At 49.9% G+C, this 18062-nt stretch overlaps 1 protein-coding gene across 19 annotated transcripts in view; it reads left to right on the forward strand.

Annotated features, from left to right (window-relative positions):
- PHACTR4 (phosphatase and actin regulator 4) overlaps window positions 1–17958 on the forward strand; it is a 55647-nt gene extending 37689 nt beyond the window's left edge. For 17 of the 19 annotated variants that reach the window (XM_064398538.1, XM_064398532.1, XM_064398542.1 and 14 more), the window contains 12 exons: window positions 5233–5409; window positions 5845–5925; window positions 7874–8038; window positions 8167–8526; window positions 10613–11192; window positions 11808–12031; window positions 12476–12626; window positions 13198–13253; window positions 14156–14217; window positions 15017–15154; window positions 16037–16113; window positions 16667–17958. In XM_064398538.1, coding sequence (XP_064254608.1) covers window positions 5233–5409; window positions 5845–5925; window positions 7874–8038; window positions 8167–8526; window positions 10613–11192; window positions 11808–12031; window positions 12476–12626; window positions 13198–13253; window positions 14156–14217; window positions 15017–15154; window positions 16037–16113; window positions 16667–16682 — 2087 coding nt within the window. In that variant the 3' untranslated portion in view covers window positions 16683–17958. Of the gene's footprint in view, window positions 1–3838; window positions 4169–5232; window positions 5410–5844; window positions 5926–7873; window positions 8039–8166; window positions 8527–10612; window positions 11193–11807; window positions 12032–12475; window positions 12627–13197; window positions 13254–14155; window positions 14218–15016; window positions 15155–16036; window positions 16114–16666 lie in introns of all 19 variants that reach the window. The other 2 variants (XM_064398548.1, XM_064398536.1) reach the window with 2 other exon arrangements.
- Window positions 17959–18062: the final 104 nt, after the last annotated feature.

Genomic DNA, 18062 nt, shown 5'->3' on the forward strand with positions numbered 1-18062 from the left:
TGAGATAAAATACTTTAAAAACTCACCAGGATGAATTCTGGAATGCCTTGCACTAGATCCATGTTGGGTTTAGTTCTTTAACACTGTGCATCAGAGGCGCCTCTATTCCATGTAACTGCTGCAGGTATCTTCCACATCAGAAATGATCCTTAATGGAAGGAACTTTTTTTAGTTATTCCTGTTGGTCCCCGAAGTTCCTGCTGTGCCTGTTTCCAGGCTGGCAGTGCTTGGCTCTACAAAACAGTATTTTGGGGCTGATCCCTGAAGATGGGGTTAACTGTCCTTGCTCACACTTACAGGTGGGGTTCCTAAGGGCCAGCAGGGGTGTCCTGTGTGTGTGGCCAAGGTGTGACTGTGTGTGGGGTTTTTAACTGACCCCGTGGATGCTGGCTGTGCCAGTTGATCCACTGAGAGCAATGGTGGAAATGAAAGCTTCACCCTATTTAATAGGAATGGCAGCCCCAAGCCTGACAGGAGATTTTGGAGCAGGTGACATCACCACAGCCACTTGCTGAGGGTGGGAGAGACCAACTGTGGGTCTCCAGCTCCTTCCACTGAAATGGTTTCTCTGTTTTGGAAAAAAAAAAAAAAACAAAACTGGGGTCACTCAACACCACAAGATGCAGTGGAAAAGGAGCTTTTTTCTCCATGAAATTTAACTGCAAGATTTGAGCAAAAACATGTCTTCAGGGGAGGGTTGGAAGGACCAGGTGGCCAGGCAAAGCAATAGGGAATTGCATCCCAAGCTGCTTGGCACTGCTGGAGCTTCCTGCCTTCTTGTGTGTTCAGGCTGTGCCAGTTTTGTGACGTTTCCCTAGATTATTTCAGTCTAAACATTTTGGGTTAGCATAAATCTGCTGTTTTAAACAGCTCAAATTCACCTGCTTGTTTGGATAGAATGAGATCAGAACAGCTTAAGTGTTTGGGAGCGCAGATCTCGGTGGCAGGAGGCTCTGGCTGGGAAGCAGCTGGGGCATCATGCTGTCCTGGACCAGCTGGGTTCTGAGCTCCAAGTGCTGCAGGCCATCTCCTCTGGGAGCATCAGGCAACGTGCTGAAGTTGCAGCACATATTTTACTCCTGATTTTTCCTCCAGGGCTCTGCTGGAACATTAAGCCCAGCTCCAGGGTAGGCTCTGTGGGGCTGTCCCAGCTCCAGGGTCACTTTTCCTAAATGGGGACTACTGCTTCCTGAAGGGTTGAACAAGCTCCTGCTTTGGCATGGGGTCACTTAAGGGACCTGCCAGCTCTTCACCATTTCATAAGGGCTCTTCTGGCTTCACCCAGGGCTGTGTGACCTCATTTAACCTTTTCCATGTGTTTAAAGTGGGTTTTCCAGCCTGGCACCATGTGAGGCTGAGGCTGGTCTCTTGCACAGCCTTGCTGCTGGGCCAGATCGGGTGAAGGCATCAGAATCCTGATGCTTCCCACCCTTCCCTCGAAGTCTGGGTCCTCTTTTCTTGCCCTATTTTGTTCCCCTAGCGTGGTGCTGTGGTTCCTTCCCAGTTTTCCAGTGCATGACTCGGATAAGGAAGAGTTTCTCCCTTGCATTGCAAAGCAGCTTAAGGACCCTCCTGTACCTTGTAGAGCAGAGCAGGAGGAGGCACAGCCTCAGCAAGGTGGATTCTCTGCCTTCACAGGGAAGACATGTCCTCTCTGCACCACTTCATGGAGATTTGAGCTGGAAATGGGTGTGAATGGAAGGGAAGGTCCATTTTGGAAGGAGTGTGAGCACTATCTAATATGAACAATCACTGAACAATAAGGTTATTTGAATGCAGATCTGTAAATCTCACCTCCAGCTGCTGATCCACCCGCTCATTAGTCCTCAGTGTCATAATTGCTTCACAACAGACTGCTTTAAATGTCCCTGTGGTAATTGGGGATGGGAAAAGGAAGAGTGCTGTGGAAGGGTAGGACAGGCTCTCCTGTCATCTGCACAACAGGACAGAACGAATCCCAGTGAGGATCAGGGAAGGAATTGCTTCCCTGGCTTCCGTGTGAGCAGTGGGCTGGAATGGTCTCAGAACGTTTAGTAACATGTCAAGTTTTATTCTACACAGAGCAAAAGGGTGGTGGAAATGATTTGGACAGTTTTGTGTCCTAGTGTGCATGTCTCCCCCTCTTGCCTGGCTGCTTTTGGGCACAGAACTGATTATAAACCAAGAAAACCAAGTCTTTCCATGTTGGGCAACACCTGAGTCTCGGCAGGAGCCTGTGAGCATCTGTAACACCGAGGGAGCAGTGAGGCAGAGAAGCAGGACCAGGTGATTTGCTCTTGATGTGAAGGTCTTGTGAAAGCTCCTGTGTTCACCTGCGTGGTTGCAGCTCTGGCAGTGAGCTCCACCCTGGGAAGGTATTTGCTTTGACAGCTGGGCCTGGCCTGCAGGAGCTGCTGGAAGAGGTTCTGGCAGGAGCAGCCACATGTGGGTTCTCCCCACCCTCTCTGCTCTTAGCTCTCCTCCTTTGGAGGTACCGTGTGTCTCCTGCAGTTTTGGCTGGTCCTTTCTTGTCCTGTGCTCCTCACTGGCTGTTCCGAGGGGGCTGTGGCAGGGGAATGCTTGTCATTCTCCTTCTATCTGGAAATGGAGACATTCCACCGTGCCGAGGGCTCTTCATTAATCCCTGGGGCTGATGGTTGAGTTTTCTTTTAATAACTTATTTCGCTTAGCGCTGCACTCTGACATCTTGGGAGGTAGGCAGCACATTAGTGACATTCCTCAGAGCAACTCAGGGAAGAGTAGATATAAGGCAAGCTTGGTACTGCTGCCTTCAGCACTGTTCTCCTTGGAAAGGTGAGGGAAATGCCTTTGGTGACACTTGGGCTTCAAATTCCCTCTACAGCCTGTGCTTGGCAAGCGCTCATGCCTGCCTGGTGAAGTTTGGGAATGCTCTGTTGAGCACAGTGAATACTGCTTCTTAAAATTGCATGTACAACTCCAGGGCTAACGCTCTGGTCTCTGAAGGAAGTACTTCTAAACATGCAGACAATTCCTCTTGGGTTTCTGGGAGCTTGAAATGCCTTTCTGCCCTCCCCTGCCTACCCCTCCACTTCCACCCGCCCTCCCTCCATCCCTGCAGAAAATCACAGATCAGTTGGTGCCATGATGTATGTTATTTTCCACCCAATTTCTCTCCTGTTATAAAGTCAAGGTTGTTGGGGTGGTTTTTTTTTTTTTGGTTTTTTTTTTTTTTGGTTGGTTGGTTTTTTTTTTAGTTTAAAAGCATCTCAGATGCTGAATTGATCTTGCTTTTTCAAACAAATGTTGGCTGACATCAGCTTTTGATTGGTTCAGAGTGAGGGACTTTCTGTTATGGGGCTGATTTAAACAAAAGTACAACCAACAGGCAAACAGTGGCTCAGACACTCCAATTTCCCTCTGTGTTTGGGATCTTCCATTCCATTTGTGCTCAGACTGGAAAAGTGGGGTCTGTCTGTCCTGCAGTGACAGAGTGCTGGCCTGTCCCCAGCCCCGTGGCTACTCAGGAGCCCATGGCTGTGGATACCTTTCTCACTTTCTGGAATCTGAGCTCTCCTGCTGGGAGGCACTGCAGGGTTGCAGGTAGAGCTGCATCAAACAATGACATTTTTTTGGTGGGTTTTTTTCCCCCCCTCTGTCCTGAACATGTTCTTCCCTGTGCTGACAGGTATCTGCATTTTCACATCAGGGCCTGTATCCACAGTGGAGGTTTGTGGGATACAGAAGATACATTATTACCTCTTTGTCCTATATGTGTGAGGAGGCTTTCTCCTAATTTTTTTCCTAATCTCGTAGTCTCAGGAGATGGGATTCTTGGCTGTATTTTCCTGTTACTTACAGGGCATTGCCTGTTCTGCAGGCATATTGCACTTGCAGGCTTGTCTGAAGTTGACGAAAAGGTCTGTTGTGCTCCTGAGCTCCACAGTGTGTGACTTGGAGGCTCCAAAAGAAGACACCTGGGTGCAGTTTGTGTGAGGACTCTCCAGCCTGCTGGGCATGGTGGGGCTGCAGCACGTCTCTCTTCTCCGTTGGATTTTTTCCATGGAGCTCTGCAGTGCTCCTGTCTCTAGTGCTGAAGCGGAGGGATTCTGGCTCTGGAAATCCTGCCATGGAGTGGGCGCCAGATGGCTTCGCTTAGCTTGTGCACACTGATTTGTTTTTTTGCTGGCAGTGCTAGATTCTGCTCATTGTAAGTGCTTCTCTGTGTTCCATCAAATACCCCAAACCAGCAACATCAGGCAAGGCAGGATAAATAGTCCCCAAATTAGTATTTTGTGCTCTGGTTCTGCTTCAGAAGTGGGGGTTTTTGAGTTGGGGGTGGGGTTTTTTTCACTCCGTGTCCCTCTTGTGCTGCTCTCCAGAGACTCCTGTGCAGTAGGTGGAGCACAGGCCTGTATTGTGTCGCTTTCCTGTGGAGTTGTTGCTCTTGGCCAGCTTTGCTGCCCTTATTTATAGAAGGAAAATCAGAGAGGGGAAAATCTAGCACATGCAGCTGCTGGAATGGGTCTGGTGATTTCGGGGTGCGGACAGTTGTGGATGTCAGCATGGTGGGCTGGAGGGTGTTTGTGGTCATGAACTTGTGTCCAGCAGCAGTTGCTTCCAAATGAAGATGAGAAAATGTAGGGAAGTGGTTTGTGTTCATGGACAAAGCTGTGACACTGCAAAATTAAATTAATGTGTGGCTGAGGGAACTGGGGAGCTCAGCCTGGAGGAAAGGAGGCTCAGGGGGGACATTCTCACTCTCTCCAACTCCCTGACAGGCAGGTGCAGACAGGTGGGTGTCAGGCTCTGCCCCTGGAGAACAGAACAGAAAACAGCATCAAGTTGTGCCAGGGAAGGTTCAGGCTGGACATCAGGAGGAATTTATTTGTTTAAAGAGTTATTAGTCCCTGTCACAGTCTGTCCAGGGCAGTGGTGGAGTCCCCATCCCTGAAGATGTCCAGGGAAGAAATGGACATGACACTCAGTGCTCTGGGCTGGTGACAAGGTGGGCGTTGTTCACAGATTGGATTCAACAATCTTGGAGGTCTTTTCCAACCTTAATGATTCTGGGGTTCTGTAATCTTTGTCTCATCAGGAAGGCCCTTACCAGTTTCCCTTTGCCCTGTTTATCAGTGGAGCCACAGACAGTTCTTGTTCCCTTTCCTGCCTGAACATGTGCTACCATTCCCAGTGTGGGGTGGGTTGGTGGGAGATGGCAGCTGTCACCTGCAGCACAGAGGTAATTCTTTATTCTTTTCCTTTTCTGTGCAGCTGAAGAGGTGGATCACACCCCAAGTGATGCCAGCATGGGGGTAGATGTTTTGGAATCAGGTGACACCACGCCTCCTACAAAGAGGAAAAGCAAGTTCTCAAGCTTTGGCAAGATTTTCAAACCCTGGAAGTGGAGGAAAAAGAAAAGCAGTGACAAATTTAAGGAGACTTCAGAAGGTAAAGTAACAGGGCCTGGGTGGGTGTCCCTGCCTCCATCCACCTGAGAAGGGCTTGCTGTCACAAGCCTGAGTGCTGACATGTGTACGAACCAAAATGGGACTTTGGTGATGGGCTGGCACCTGCAATCTCTCCAGAAACACCTTGCCATGGAGCTGTAGTTTCAGACAGATTAATTCCTTTCTTTCAAGGAAGTTCCCCAAGCAGCTGTGGGGAGGGAGGGTTTGCTCCACAATCAGGAGTGCAGTGTGAAATGCAGGTCTGAACATGCAGTTCCTTCTCTCTTCTCTTAATCCATGCAAAACCAGTGATATTTGAAGCCCTTTTTATTTCCTCTAGAGAACCTCTTTAAAAAAAAAACCAAAAAACAAAAACAAACCTTCTTGAACTTCAAGCTTGCCGTTTTCTGAGTGCTTTTTTTCAATTTAATATCAGTTTTAGAACGAAAGATTTCTATGCGAAAGCCAAGAGAGGAGCTGGTAAAAAGAGGGGTTCTGTTGGAAGAGCCTGAGCAGGGTGAGTCTGCAAACGAACTTCTGTCTGTGTCTGTGTGGCTGATCTTCCTCTGGCCAAACCTCACCCTCGGGAGACAAATTTAAGGGCTTTCTGCTGAAGTGATTCCTGTCTGCCTCACCCTTTTCAATGCTCTCTCTGGTCTGTTTTCCCACCTGGGAGGAAGGCAGCCTGCTCAGGGAGGAAGATGGTGCTGAGGAAGTGCAGTGTCTGTCTGGCACCTTCCTGCAGGGAGGGAGGGCTGTGCTGTGCTCACTTCCCATCCTGTCCTTCTCTGTGTTCTGCTCCAGATACCTCTGCTGTCACACTGTCACTCACTATCTCCTGCTGTTCCAATGGTACTGCCCCCGGGGCTCAGGCTGGGGGAAGAATCAGAAATGGATGAATTCTGAGCTGCTTGGGTAGGGGCATATCTTCCAGGAGATGCTTCATGGTATGGTGTCATAGTGACCACTAGGCTTATTGAAGTTTGTACTGCTGTCTAGGAAGTCTTATCCCCTTTTCTTTCATCTTTGATGTCTCCAAGTTGGGATCATGCTGCCAAAATAAGTTATCAGATCACCATCCACTCACCTGCCTGGGATTTGTGTGATGTGGAAAAGTGGTGAGGAAAGCTGGATCATACTGTTCCTGTCTCCCTTGCTAAAAACTTTGGATAACCAGAGGCAGTTGCTGCCATAAAAATCTCTGTCTCATCCCTTGAGTTTCAGCCCTGGCTGGGGAGGAAACTCCCTCTTGTTGCTGTTTGTGCCTGCTGCATTTCAGGGAAGGGCAGTGAGTGAGTGAGGCAGCGCCGTGTGCCAGCTCCTCATAGGAACCAAGGCTGCTTCTTGTGGAAAAGAAATCCTGGGAAGCTTCTGAATAACACCAGGTTAGGGAAGGAGAGGTAGTTCTTCAGGGGGAGAGGAAAGGTGAGGAGGGCATTAGAATAAATTTTCAAAAATCAGAACAACAGAGTGTGCTGGGGTCTATCACCTGGGGAGCACGGACGCCACAAACTCCAGTTCCTTCAGAGATGGCAGACTGAATTGAAAAAGATTTTTAATTAAATGGGTGTTGTATTTATTTAAGTTTTCTTGAGTTGAAAATCAGTCCAAATAGGCAATTTCCCCTTAGAGGTGGATGCTGAACCTTTTTTTGAGAGTAATACTGTCAAAAATTTGTCGTGCCAGGGCAGTTACTGAGAATGGTGGAGTATTTCCTCATGGGGATTAGAAGTTTCAGGACCCTCAAAAGCATGGGTTGGGTTGGATGGGGTTTTTTCCCAAAAAGAGGTCTTGCTTTTAACACTGGGAACCTCCATGCTAGAATTTGTAAAAGCAGAAATAGTCAAAGTGAGCTACATAAAATTCTAGAGCTGTGTCATTACATCTGATTAAAACAAGGGTAAAGTGAGGAAATCTGCCTTGCTGATATTTTGGGCTGAGCAGCAATTTTTAGTGCCAAATTCAGGGTAGAAACAAGGAAAACAGAGGTGCTTCCACTAATGTGAAGACTTCATGTAAGTCCATTATTGCACATGCAGTAGATGACTTGGCTTGTGTTGGAATCTGCATTGCAGCAGGGAATTGGTGACTGCTCCCTGATGGAGCGTGGATGCAAAAGCTGCTGGAGATTTATTACTTCAGTTACAACTTCCTTGTGCTGCAGCACAGCACTGGACACACTAACCTGTAACACAAGAGCAAGGGCAGGACAGGGAGAAGAAAAACCCTTGATAGCATACAGAGCTGTGTGATTTACTCATTGACAGTGAAATCAAGGGCTCTCAGCTCCAGCTGGTTGGGTTGCTGTGCTGGTCTGTGCAGAAGGGGGCTGAGGACCAGCTGGTTCAGAAGCCAGAAGGAAGCTGGTGTGGCTCCATGGTGGTGGAGTCAGCTCAGCCACCTCTCCTCTCCCCTGCCTTCTGAGTGTTTTCTCTTTGCTTCTCTGTCCTCCCATCCCCTTGCAGATGGTGAAGAGCCAGAGAAGCTGAACCCACCTGCACTGAAGAATGGCCACACTGTCCCCATTGGGGGCCCTGGGGTCTGTAACCTGCCCAGCCAGGAGGAAGAGGCCACAAAGCCATCCAGCCTTAGGAAGCCTGCTCCAGTGGAGGAACCTAAGAAGAGGCAGGGTAAGAAACTAGATGTGTGCAAAATCAGGGTTTCACATTCTCCTGTAGCCAGTTTTGAATTCTCATCTGATCCTTCCCACCCTGAGCAGGCCCTCTGGTGCCTTAAACTGAACTGCCTTCCTTTGCAGGCTCCTCCAGCAGCCACCCTGGGCCTGAACTGGAACCACCTCAGGAGCCACATGTTCCCAGACAACCTCTGCTTCCTCCAAAAAGACCTCCCTCCACTTCCCAGGAGGCAAATGAAGTACAGGCAAAGGATCCAACACCTGCCAGCAGCACTGCAAGAACTGCCACCTTCAGCACAGCCTCCACGGCAGCAAAGACAGTCAATTCCACAGCTGCCCCTTCCCCAGCCCCCAGGACTCTGCTCCCTGCTCCTGCCAGTGCCAACACTACTGCTCCCACCAGTACAACCAGCACAGCTCCTGCCAAACAGCCTCCCGTCCCTCCTCCCAAACCTGCCAACAGAAATAGCAACTCACTAATAGGTAAGTGACCCCATAAACTGGTTTTTGTACCCTGAGATGTTCTGGAGCCACTGCTGCAAGACTCTCTTCCCCTTATAAGAGAAGATTTATAGTTGCATCAGAATGTCTGACCATCTTTCCTGAAAACAATCCAGTTTGGACTCAAATCTGCCGGTGTTCAGGCAGGGGACACACACTGGGAGCAGTGTAATTACTGGAGTCTTCTGCCATGAGTATCCAGTCTGTGCCCAACAGCTACCTGCAGGAAGGAATCCCTGCCTGCCTGTTCCCTGTCAACTCTAAGAGACAGTGTCTGAATGTTGATGCTTCACTGGGAGCTGGGATTGGGGATTGGTGGATGAGGTTTTGTGGTTAGTGACAATTTCTTCTTTCAGCTGCTTTTGGGGAAAAAAACAACCCCGAACCAAGAAACAAACCCAAAGAATCCACATCAAACCAAACAATGTCTGGTGGAGCTGTTACTGCCAGGCCACGTGGTTTCCACTTAGGGCAGAGACCACGAGCTGGTAGGAATAATTCAGATTTCCCTGGTTATACTCAGGCACCTCCTTTAAGGTCTCTGGCTGGGCTAGTGATATATGAGTCTTGTCCCATGGATAAATCAGCCCAGCTGTAGTTTGAACTGAATCTTCCCATTTAGAGAATTAAATGTTTTTATCTCCGTAATTTTTCTAAGCAGAAGATTTGGTGAGAGTTTCTTAAAGCTCATTTAATCTCTGTTCTCTGTGGGAGTTCTGGGGATCTTAAAGATGCAATTTTGAGAGTTGATATGACTTCCATGCAGCGATGGCCTGTTGGCATTTCAAGCAGTTCTTTCACAGACACCTCCTAGTCTTTGGACAGGGTTAGCAGAGGTTAGCACAGACCACGAGGGAGGCTCCTGGGAAGATCAGTCTGACAGTTTGCACTGTTATCACAGAAACTGGAGGTGTTACCCAGGTGTGGTTTGAGAGGCAGTGCTGGATGTGCAAGTTGCCAAATAGCCTGGGCCGCTGCTTTCAGTGTGGACAGATTGCTCTGCTCTGCTTGGGGCTCACCTTGCTCTGGCAGGTTTTGCAAGTGACCTTGGTATGGTATTAACAACCCCCCTGTGCCAGACCAGCTTGATTAGCCTGACCATGCTTGAGCACTCCATGAAATACCTTCTTGTTTTCTTTAAGCTGCTTGCACACACTGCAGGTGGCATTTGAAATACCCCAGCTCTAATTGGAGGAGGTACTTGTGGAACAAAAAATGTGGCTGGAAACAGCAGTGTATCCAACGCGTTTAGAGCCATCCTGCCTCTGCCCGCCAGCGTGGGCTGGGAGCAGCTGTGGGGTGTGCAGGGGAGGAGAGAACCAGCAGTTCTCTGTTGTCCTCTGGGTATGAATGCAGATGTAGAGGAGGCTCCACAGCTTTCTAGTCTGGCACAATGGAGCTGGCCTGTGGTGTTGCTTTGAGCCTTGTGTTGTCACTGTTGTTGAACAGCAGGAGTGGACTTGGCTTTGTGAGCCCTCCACGGGTCTTTGGTGCCTGCTCTGACTGCAGGGGTGTCCTCTGTGCCACTGTTACAGCCTGAGGCTTGGGAGGGAGTTACTGTGCAGGTCACCCCTTTGTCTGTCCCCAAGATGCTCATTCCCTGAGCAGTTCTGGTGTCTCATGCAGCAGCTTCCTTCTGCCAGCTGCTCGCTCCCTTTCAGATTTTGCTCTTACCCAGAGGTGCCTTAAGCCTGGTCCTGCCAGCCTTGAAGTGCTGCTCAGGAGACACAGGAGTCCCTTGGGCGGGAGCTGAGGACACTGTGTTTTGCACAATCTGGCCCTTAATCTACAAGGGGAAAGTCTAAAAATGCTAAGCATCTCACAAATGTGCCCACCTCTCTCCAGTTATGTGGCCTTATCTTGGGAAACTCTCCCACTTGCAGCACCCTCTTGTGGTGTCTGCACTGCAGATTCCCCCAGCTCTGTTCTGGGGGCAGCCATGTGTCACTGTCACCCACTCCAGGGAAATAATGTGGCAGGTCTGAGCCGCTGTGCTTTTTCCACACTGGTGGAGGTTATTTGGAAAATACCCTGTTAACATTGTGGCTTTTGTGGTTTTTGTTTTCAGCTGAACTTTCTCAAGTAATGACCAGTGGTACAGCCTTGTCCAAGCCTTCCCCTCCTCTCCCTCCAAAGAGAGGCCTCCTGCCTAACAACACGTCAGAGGCTGTCACCTCTAAGCCCCCAAATGACAGGACAGTGACAGCGAGTCGCCCTGCACCGATTCCACTGCACGTGACCTCTGCTTACCCACCGCCCTCGCCCTCGCCGCCGCTGCCCACCCACGTACCCCCTGACCCTCCACGTGTGGCCCTGCCCACCTCCACCCCTGTCCTAGACCCGCCGTGCTCCCTGGACCTGACCAAGGAGACTCCTCCTCCTCTTCCTGAAGACTTCAGATCCATGGAAGCATCGAAGAGGACAGCAGAACAAGGGTTTGGTGAACCCCACGTGCTGCCTCGCCTGCCCCAAATCCCACTGCACATTCGTATCCAGCAGGCTCTGGCCAGCCCTCTGCCTGTCACCCCACCTCCTGAGGGCTCCCACAGGGCTCACTCATTGCTCTTTGAGAACGATGGTTTTGGAGAAGACAATGGCACCCTGGGCAGGACGAGGTCCCTGCCTGTCACCATTGAGATGCTCAAAGTGTGAGTACCTCCCTGTAGGTGTGCCTGCTCTCCCAGCTCCTGCAGTGCTGTGATGATGGGGACAGCTCTGGGCAGGGCTTAGGTCTCTGCTGAAACCATTTTCCCTGTTGGCCAAATCTGTGTTTCAGGCTCTTAAGAGCCAGAGCATCTTCCCCATTAAATTACCCCTGGCTTTGGGATTTTATTGCTCACAAAGGCAAATGGGTTCCAGACTACAAACACAGGCTGATGCCAGGAATTCAGGCTGGGATTGTCTATAACTGCACCAATACCAAACAAGGTCCCAGATTCCATCCATCTGTGGCCTTCCTTAGCCTTCCATTTTGCTGTATAAGTGGGAAAAGAACCGTCTTGTGTTATAGCAGAGCTGAATCTCCAAGTCACAGAAGTAGTGGGGTCAGGGGGCAGTTTGGTTCTGCAGAACCTGCCTCTGCCATTTCCTTGGCCAGAGCTCCCTGTGCTTTGAAGAGAGGGGATGGTGCAGGATCCTGCCGTGGCTCTTGCACCTCTGGTTTCTGGGCTTCCCTGGGGAGAGCTAAGGGTGCATGTATTCTGGGGGTATTCTGCAGGCCCTGTGCCAAGTGTTCAGAGGTGTAATAGCATGCTTCTCGTTAGTCCAGACGATGAGGAAGAGGAAGATGATGACCAGGAAGAGGAACAGAATTCAGGTCCTCGTGTGTATATTGGAGATGTGCCATCTGTCACAGTCATCCCCAAACTGGTACCCCAGGTCCTCCCAGAGGAGCAGGAAGGAGACGAAGGGATGAGTGACTCTGACTCGGAGGGGCCCATCCTGTATAAAGATGATGAGGATGAGGAAGAAGATGAAAGCCATAACAGTAAGGCTTTGACATTGCAGTTGTCATTTTTGTTGCTCTGCTGAACTCGTGCCTGGCTGCACTGAGAACTGGATCAAAGCACTGGTTCCCACAGCGCCTCAAAGCAGCTCATTCTTGGTTGCATGATGTGGCACATGTCCTCTGCCTTGCTTTTTCCAAGGCTCTGCAGCCAAAGCTGTGCAGTCACCTGCTGAGTGCACCCTTTCAGTTGCAGATGGCTCCTGTGACAGCCTGTGCTGTCCCAGCCCCTCAGGTAGGACAGCATGGTGTCACACAAAAAGTGCTGGCTGCTGCTGCTGTGCAGTGAGTGCCGAGCTTGGGAAGAGCAAGGAGAGAGGACAGCTCTGCCTCAGGGAGAGCACAGCTCCCAGGGGCACAGGGCTGGGATTGCTGTGGCAGGCTCAGTAGCCTTGAGCTGCATCCTGTCGCTCTCCCTCTCCACAGGCACGCTGGCCAACAAAGTGAAGAGGAAAGACACGCTCGCTATAAAGCTGGGGAGCACAACCGCACCGCAGGAGGAGAAGATCATCTTCCCTCGGAAGAGCAAGGAGGAGTGGAATGAAATCCGTCAGCAGATTGGGACAACGCTGATCAGGTGCACATAATGATCAGTGTGTGCGGAGTGGGGTTGGACAAAGCTGGTGCCTTGTCCAAACAGCTTGTGCTGGAATAGGGTGGATGGTTGGGCACGGCAGCTGGAGCTGGGAGGTTGCGTTGCTGTTCCTCATTCGTTAGAAAAGCTGGGAGTTCCTCTGGGAGTTGGACAATATCCCCCTGACAGGCCCCTGTTTCCAGAGGTCAGATGGACTGAAAGGGGAAAATCTCAAGGATTACAGACATGTAAAACACAGGTGTGGATAAAAAAGGTGTGGATGGATGCAGGGTGGGTGCTGGTGGTGGATGAAGCTGGGACTGGTGGCAGTCCAGGATCTGCTGTCTGAGCTCCTTGCAAGGTTCTGAGCTGGAGAGCCCATAGCCCTTCCCAAAGCTGCACCTGAGGCCGAGCACCGACAAGAGCATAGTGTAAACCAGGGCAGCAGTGGTCCTCAGTGGTGAGTGAGGAGTATGGAGGAGGCTAGTGCACTGAAACCAGGCAGTTTTATCCTTCATCTGCTACTGATGAGTGACCAGATACAACATTCTGTACTTGTTACACTTTTCTTCAGGCGACTGAGTCAGAGACCAACTGCAGAAGAACTGGAACAGAGGAACATTCTTCAGCGTGAGTAGCATTTGTCTGGTGGTCCTGAGAAATACCATAATTTTGCCTTTAACATCTTAATGTATCAGGTGGGGATGGTTTTAAATTGAAAGAGATTTAGATTACATGTTAGGAACAAATTCTTCCCTGTGAGGGTGGTGAGGCCCTTGGCACAAGTTGCGCAGAGAAGCTCTGGCTGCCCCATCTCTGGAAGTGTCCAAGGCTGGGCTGGACAGGGCTTGGAGCAACCTGGGAGGGTGGAAGGTGTCTCTGCCCTTGGCAGGGGGTGGGACTGGGTGATCACTGAGGTCACTTCCAGCCCAACCCATTCTGGGATCATATGATTATGGCATAGTTGTCCCATGCCTGCCACCTCAGAGAAGAGTGTGTGGGCTGGTTCAGACTCTGCTGTTACACAGCAAGGACTGTGAAAGGTGTTTTTGTTTGGGCTGGACTTCTGTGTTCCAGACATTACAGCATTGCCTTCATGATCTCTAAAGCAGCAGTGCATCACAAAGTCAGGACTGTTTCTCTTGGCCATATCTTGTTCTGCAAAAGTTTTAAATAAACATCTCGAGGAAATGGGAATGTCAGTTCAGGAAGTTACCATTTAAAATATTTATCTGTGCTATTATTTTCTTTTAAATTATAATAGCTTTGTGAAGGAGCAAGCTGCACAGTGGCTTGGATGCATTTTGGCGATATGGCCATTAATTGTTGAGGTGAATGTGTAAGGGGCATGTTGCCCCTGCCAGTTCAGGAGGTGACACAGGGTATTGAGTTGTACTGCACTCTCTGCCTGTCCTAAGGCTTTAGATCTGTAGATAATCTGATCCAGCTCAATACCGTCTTTTGTTCAAGCCTAGAAAGCACTTTTCAAAGCCTGATGCTTACATGAAAAATGTTTTTTTCCCTCTTGGCAGCGAAGAACGAAGCTGACCGTCAAGCAGAGAAGCGCGAGATCAAGCGCCGGCTCACCAGAAAGGTACTGCGGGCTCCCGCGGTGACAGCACCTGGCAGGGCCGCCGGGCACGGTGGCACTGGGCACGCTGTAGGGGCCGTGCTGAGGGCGAGTCACAGGGCTCTTGTGTAAGTGTCCCCAGTGCCCTCGGACTGCAGTGACTTTGGAATGTGGACTGTCACCCACGGTGAGCCGTTGGCACCAGGGCCGTGTTTTTGTCAGTGACAGATCTGAACTGGCAGCTAGTGTAACAAGCGAGATGAGAACTAAATTTGGCGCCTGATACTTTACAGGTTTGCTGGCCTGGCTGCTTTAACACAGTGCTTCAGCGGCCACCACTTCACACCAGGCTCCCTAAAATCCATTTCTAAAGTAACAGCAGTGTGGGAGCTGAGCAAAGTAACAGCTGCTTTTAGCTGTTACATCCAAGTTACTTGAGATTGTTGCTCATGGCTGGGAAAAGCTTCCCCAAGGCCTGTGGGTGTGAAGTGTGAGTGCTGCCATTGCTGAAGCTGTGTTTAGTGGTGTTGTGCAGGGCTCACCCTTTTAGCAGCTGTTCCCACACCCCTCAGTGTCCTTCTCCATGAGAGTGTGGCCCAGGTTCTGCCCTAGCCTGGCTTTGTGAGCCCAGTAGGAGTATCCAGTCTGTAAGAGGTTTACCTCTTTGGAAGCCTGCCCTGGCAAGCTGCAGGCAGGACCTGGTAGTGTTTGTGCTTAAGGCACAGTGAGGGAACTAGTTTTAGTTTTGCTTGGGGCGCTTAGTCCTGGATCTGCTTTCTGGACAAAGCTCAGACTAACCTCCTTTGTTTTTCCTGGTGTTCAGCTTAGCCAGAGGCCTACAGTGGCAGAGCTGCAGGCCAGGAAGATCCTGAGGTTTAATGAATATGTGGAAGTAACAGACGCTCAAGACTATGACCGGCGAGCAGATAAGCCATGGACAAAGCTGACCCCAGCTGACAAGGTAACTGAGAGTGTCCTGTCCCCAGATGGGAAGAGGAGCCAGACCAGGGTGGCCCACACAAACAGCTGTGAGCCAAGGAGATTTGCTCTGTTCCTCTGGCTTCACTTCTTCATCTTTCCCTCTGCCACCCCACCTGTGTGCCTTCACTCGCATGTGCTGTCCCGGCTCTGCTTCCTGCTGCCTGGTGGCAAGGTGGAGCCCAGGTGGGCACAGTCTGAAAGCCTGCATGGCTTCTGCCTCAGCTTCTGAGTGATGTAAGCATCATAAAATCATGGCATTGTTAAGGTTGGAAAAGCCCTTTGAAGATGATGGAGTCCAACTGTTTACCCAGCACCACCATGCTCACCAGTAGACCGTGTCCCCAGGTGCCCCGTCTGCATATTTTTGAACAGTTCCTGGGATGCTGATTCTACTACAGCCCTTTCTATGGAGAAATTTTTCCTTGTGTCTCATCTAAACTTCCTCTGGCTCAACCTGAGGCAGTTTCCCCTTGTTCTGTCACTTCTTACCTGGAGAAGCGACCAACCCCCAGCTGTCTTGACCCTCCTGTCAGGGAGGGACTTGTAGGGAGTGAGAAGATGCCCCCTGAGCCTTCTCAGCCCAGCTGCTCTTGGTGCTCCACACCCTTCCCCAGCCCCATTGTCTTTTCTCGACACAGCAAGGATACCGAGTATTGGTCATAGCAGTGCAGTTCCCTGCAGGCTCAAGAAACTGGCAGGGAATTATCTGTCCTTGTCCTCCCAGGCCGCCTCTGGGCACTGCCCAGCCCTTCTCGGGGAGGGGCAGATTAAATTCAGTTTGGTGTTAATGGACTGTGAAAACTGGGCTGGCTGCTGCAATCTGAGCCCTTTTCTTTACAAAAAATTCTTCCTCTCTGTGCAGGCAGCCATCAGGAAGGAGCTGAATGAGTTTAAGAGCTGTGAAATGGAAGTGCATGAGGAGAGCAAGCAGTTCACGAGGTGAGAATGTGTTTTAGCCTAAGTCCTGATGGAGCTGTCAGAGCTGTGCTGCAAGGACAGTGCTCAGTGGCACAACACTAAAGCCTTAGAAAAATTAAGTTGGAGATTGAATGTCCCTGTCTGTCTCAGTCCTGGGGGGAGGCTGGAGCAGCAGCAGACACTAAGTGGGTTGTTTTTCCTTAAACTGGGGCTTCCATCCTGGAGGCTCAGTGACCAGTGTCTTGTTTGAGATGTATCTGAAACTCTGTGAAGCTGCAGGTGGGGTGAGCTTTTCTGAGGCTGGAGATGTGCAGTCACAGAACAACTTGCTAATGAGTTACCTTGGATGTAATCTGTGTAGTCAGGCCTGGATCGAGTGATTCCTTTCCTTCCTGCTCTGTGTGGCAAAGTTGAGTGCAGAGCACAGGAGGTGAAATTATATGATGTTCACAGCGTCCCTGAGGGCTGAGAGTTCTGAGATAATTCAGTTTACTCTCTGGCCATCTGTAGTGCCTAAGTAACCATCTAACCTGAGTTCCAAGGATAACACTCAGATTTTTCACTTGGCTTTCAGATACCATCGACCATAATATTCCAAGGAGGGAGCAAGAAACCCGCAAGAGCTGGACGTTCTCTGCATCCCTCTCCTAAGCAATACAGTGAGGGTGGAACCTCAGCTCTTCCAAGATTTGCCTTCCAAACATATCCAGAAAGGGCTTTTCGGCCAGGGAAGGGGAATCCTGTCTGAATGTAGCATTTCACTGGAACAAACACATCTCTGATGCCATCAGGCTGGAACTGACACTATACCTCGTGTGGCTCAGCAGTATGACTCTGCCAGGAGACCGTGCCCAGGGGAGCGACCCCTTCCTTCCTTCCTTCCTTCCCAGCTTGTACAGACTTGTCCTGGGGAGTGCAATTCCTCATTTCCTCCTCCTTTCCCTGAGGAAGGGAGATGAGAAACAAAGGCAGCTCTAGTGTTGGGAAGCTGAGGAGAGCATGTCCTCAGAAGCATCTGTGTGTATATTAGCTGTGTACAGAGAACCCTGGCAGACAACTGACATGGCACTTGCAATTTTTGGGGGTTTTGCTTTTTTGTCATGTCCTTAATGCCCTGAATCACTACTGACCAACGGTTTGTTGTCCTGGAAGGGAACTGTGTAGATATTAACATATGCTGCATCTTTTTGTTAAAAAAAAGAAAAAAGAAAAAAAAAACAACATATGTATAAATGCTCTGCACTCTCTCACACTTGCTGCGATCTTAATAACAGATCTTGAGATATTTAGGCTTGTTTAACAAATTATAGAACCAGGAAAAATGACTGTTGCCTTTTTAAAACTTTTTAATTTGGGGAAACTGTGAGAGTAGTCAGTCCTTTTTATCGTGGCTTTCTCTCAAATGTTTTTTACTCTCCCAAATCAGGGTTGAAGCTTGCCTTTTTCTCATTTTTACAGCTAAACCTACTGGAATCTTGATCGTTTCACTGTGTGGGTCAAAAGGAGGGGAAGAAAAGGTTTAAAAAGTGACCTTAAAAATGGTATTTCTCTTCTGAGAGAGAAATTCTTCCTCAGTGCGGGTTAATAAAAAAAATCTGGTAGGGCCACTGCTGTATTATGCACAAAACTAAACGATCTGTGAGATGCCACTTGTGCGGGGGTTTGGGGTGGGGAAGGGGGGGCGGGAGGGAGAGAACTTTCTCTTGTTCACAGACCAGTGTGGCAACACGCCGGCCGTGGCCCGGCATCTGCTGGGGCTCTTCCCTCACGGCATCCCCTGTACAGCCGCCATTACATTGTATATCAGTCTCCGCAACAACAGATTTTAATTATTAAATAAAAGTATTTTAGAACTTTTTTCTTAAACCCTGCTTGTGTGTGAGTCGTGTCTTTCCAACCAATTTCAGTCGGAGCCTGACCGGCGGCTCCTGAGGGGCTGAGGGCGCTCCGCCATGGCGGCGCCTCCCCTC

This window comes from Passer domesticus, chromosome 24 (genome assembly GCF_036417665.1).
Source record: "Passer domesticus isolate bPasDom1 chromosome 24, bPasDom1.hap1, whole genome shotgun sequence".
Lineage (NCBI taxonomy): Eukaryota > Metazoa > Chordata > Aves > Passeriformes > Passeridae > Passer > Passer domesticus.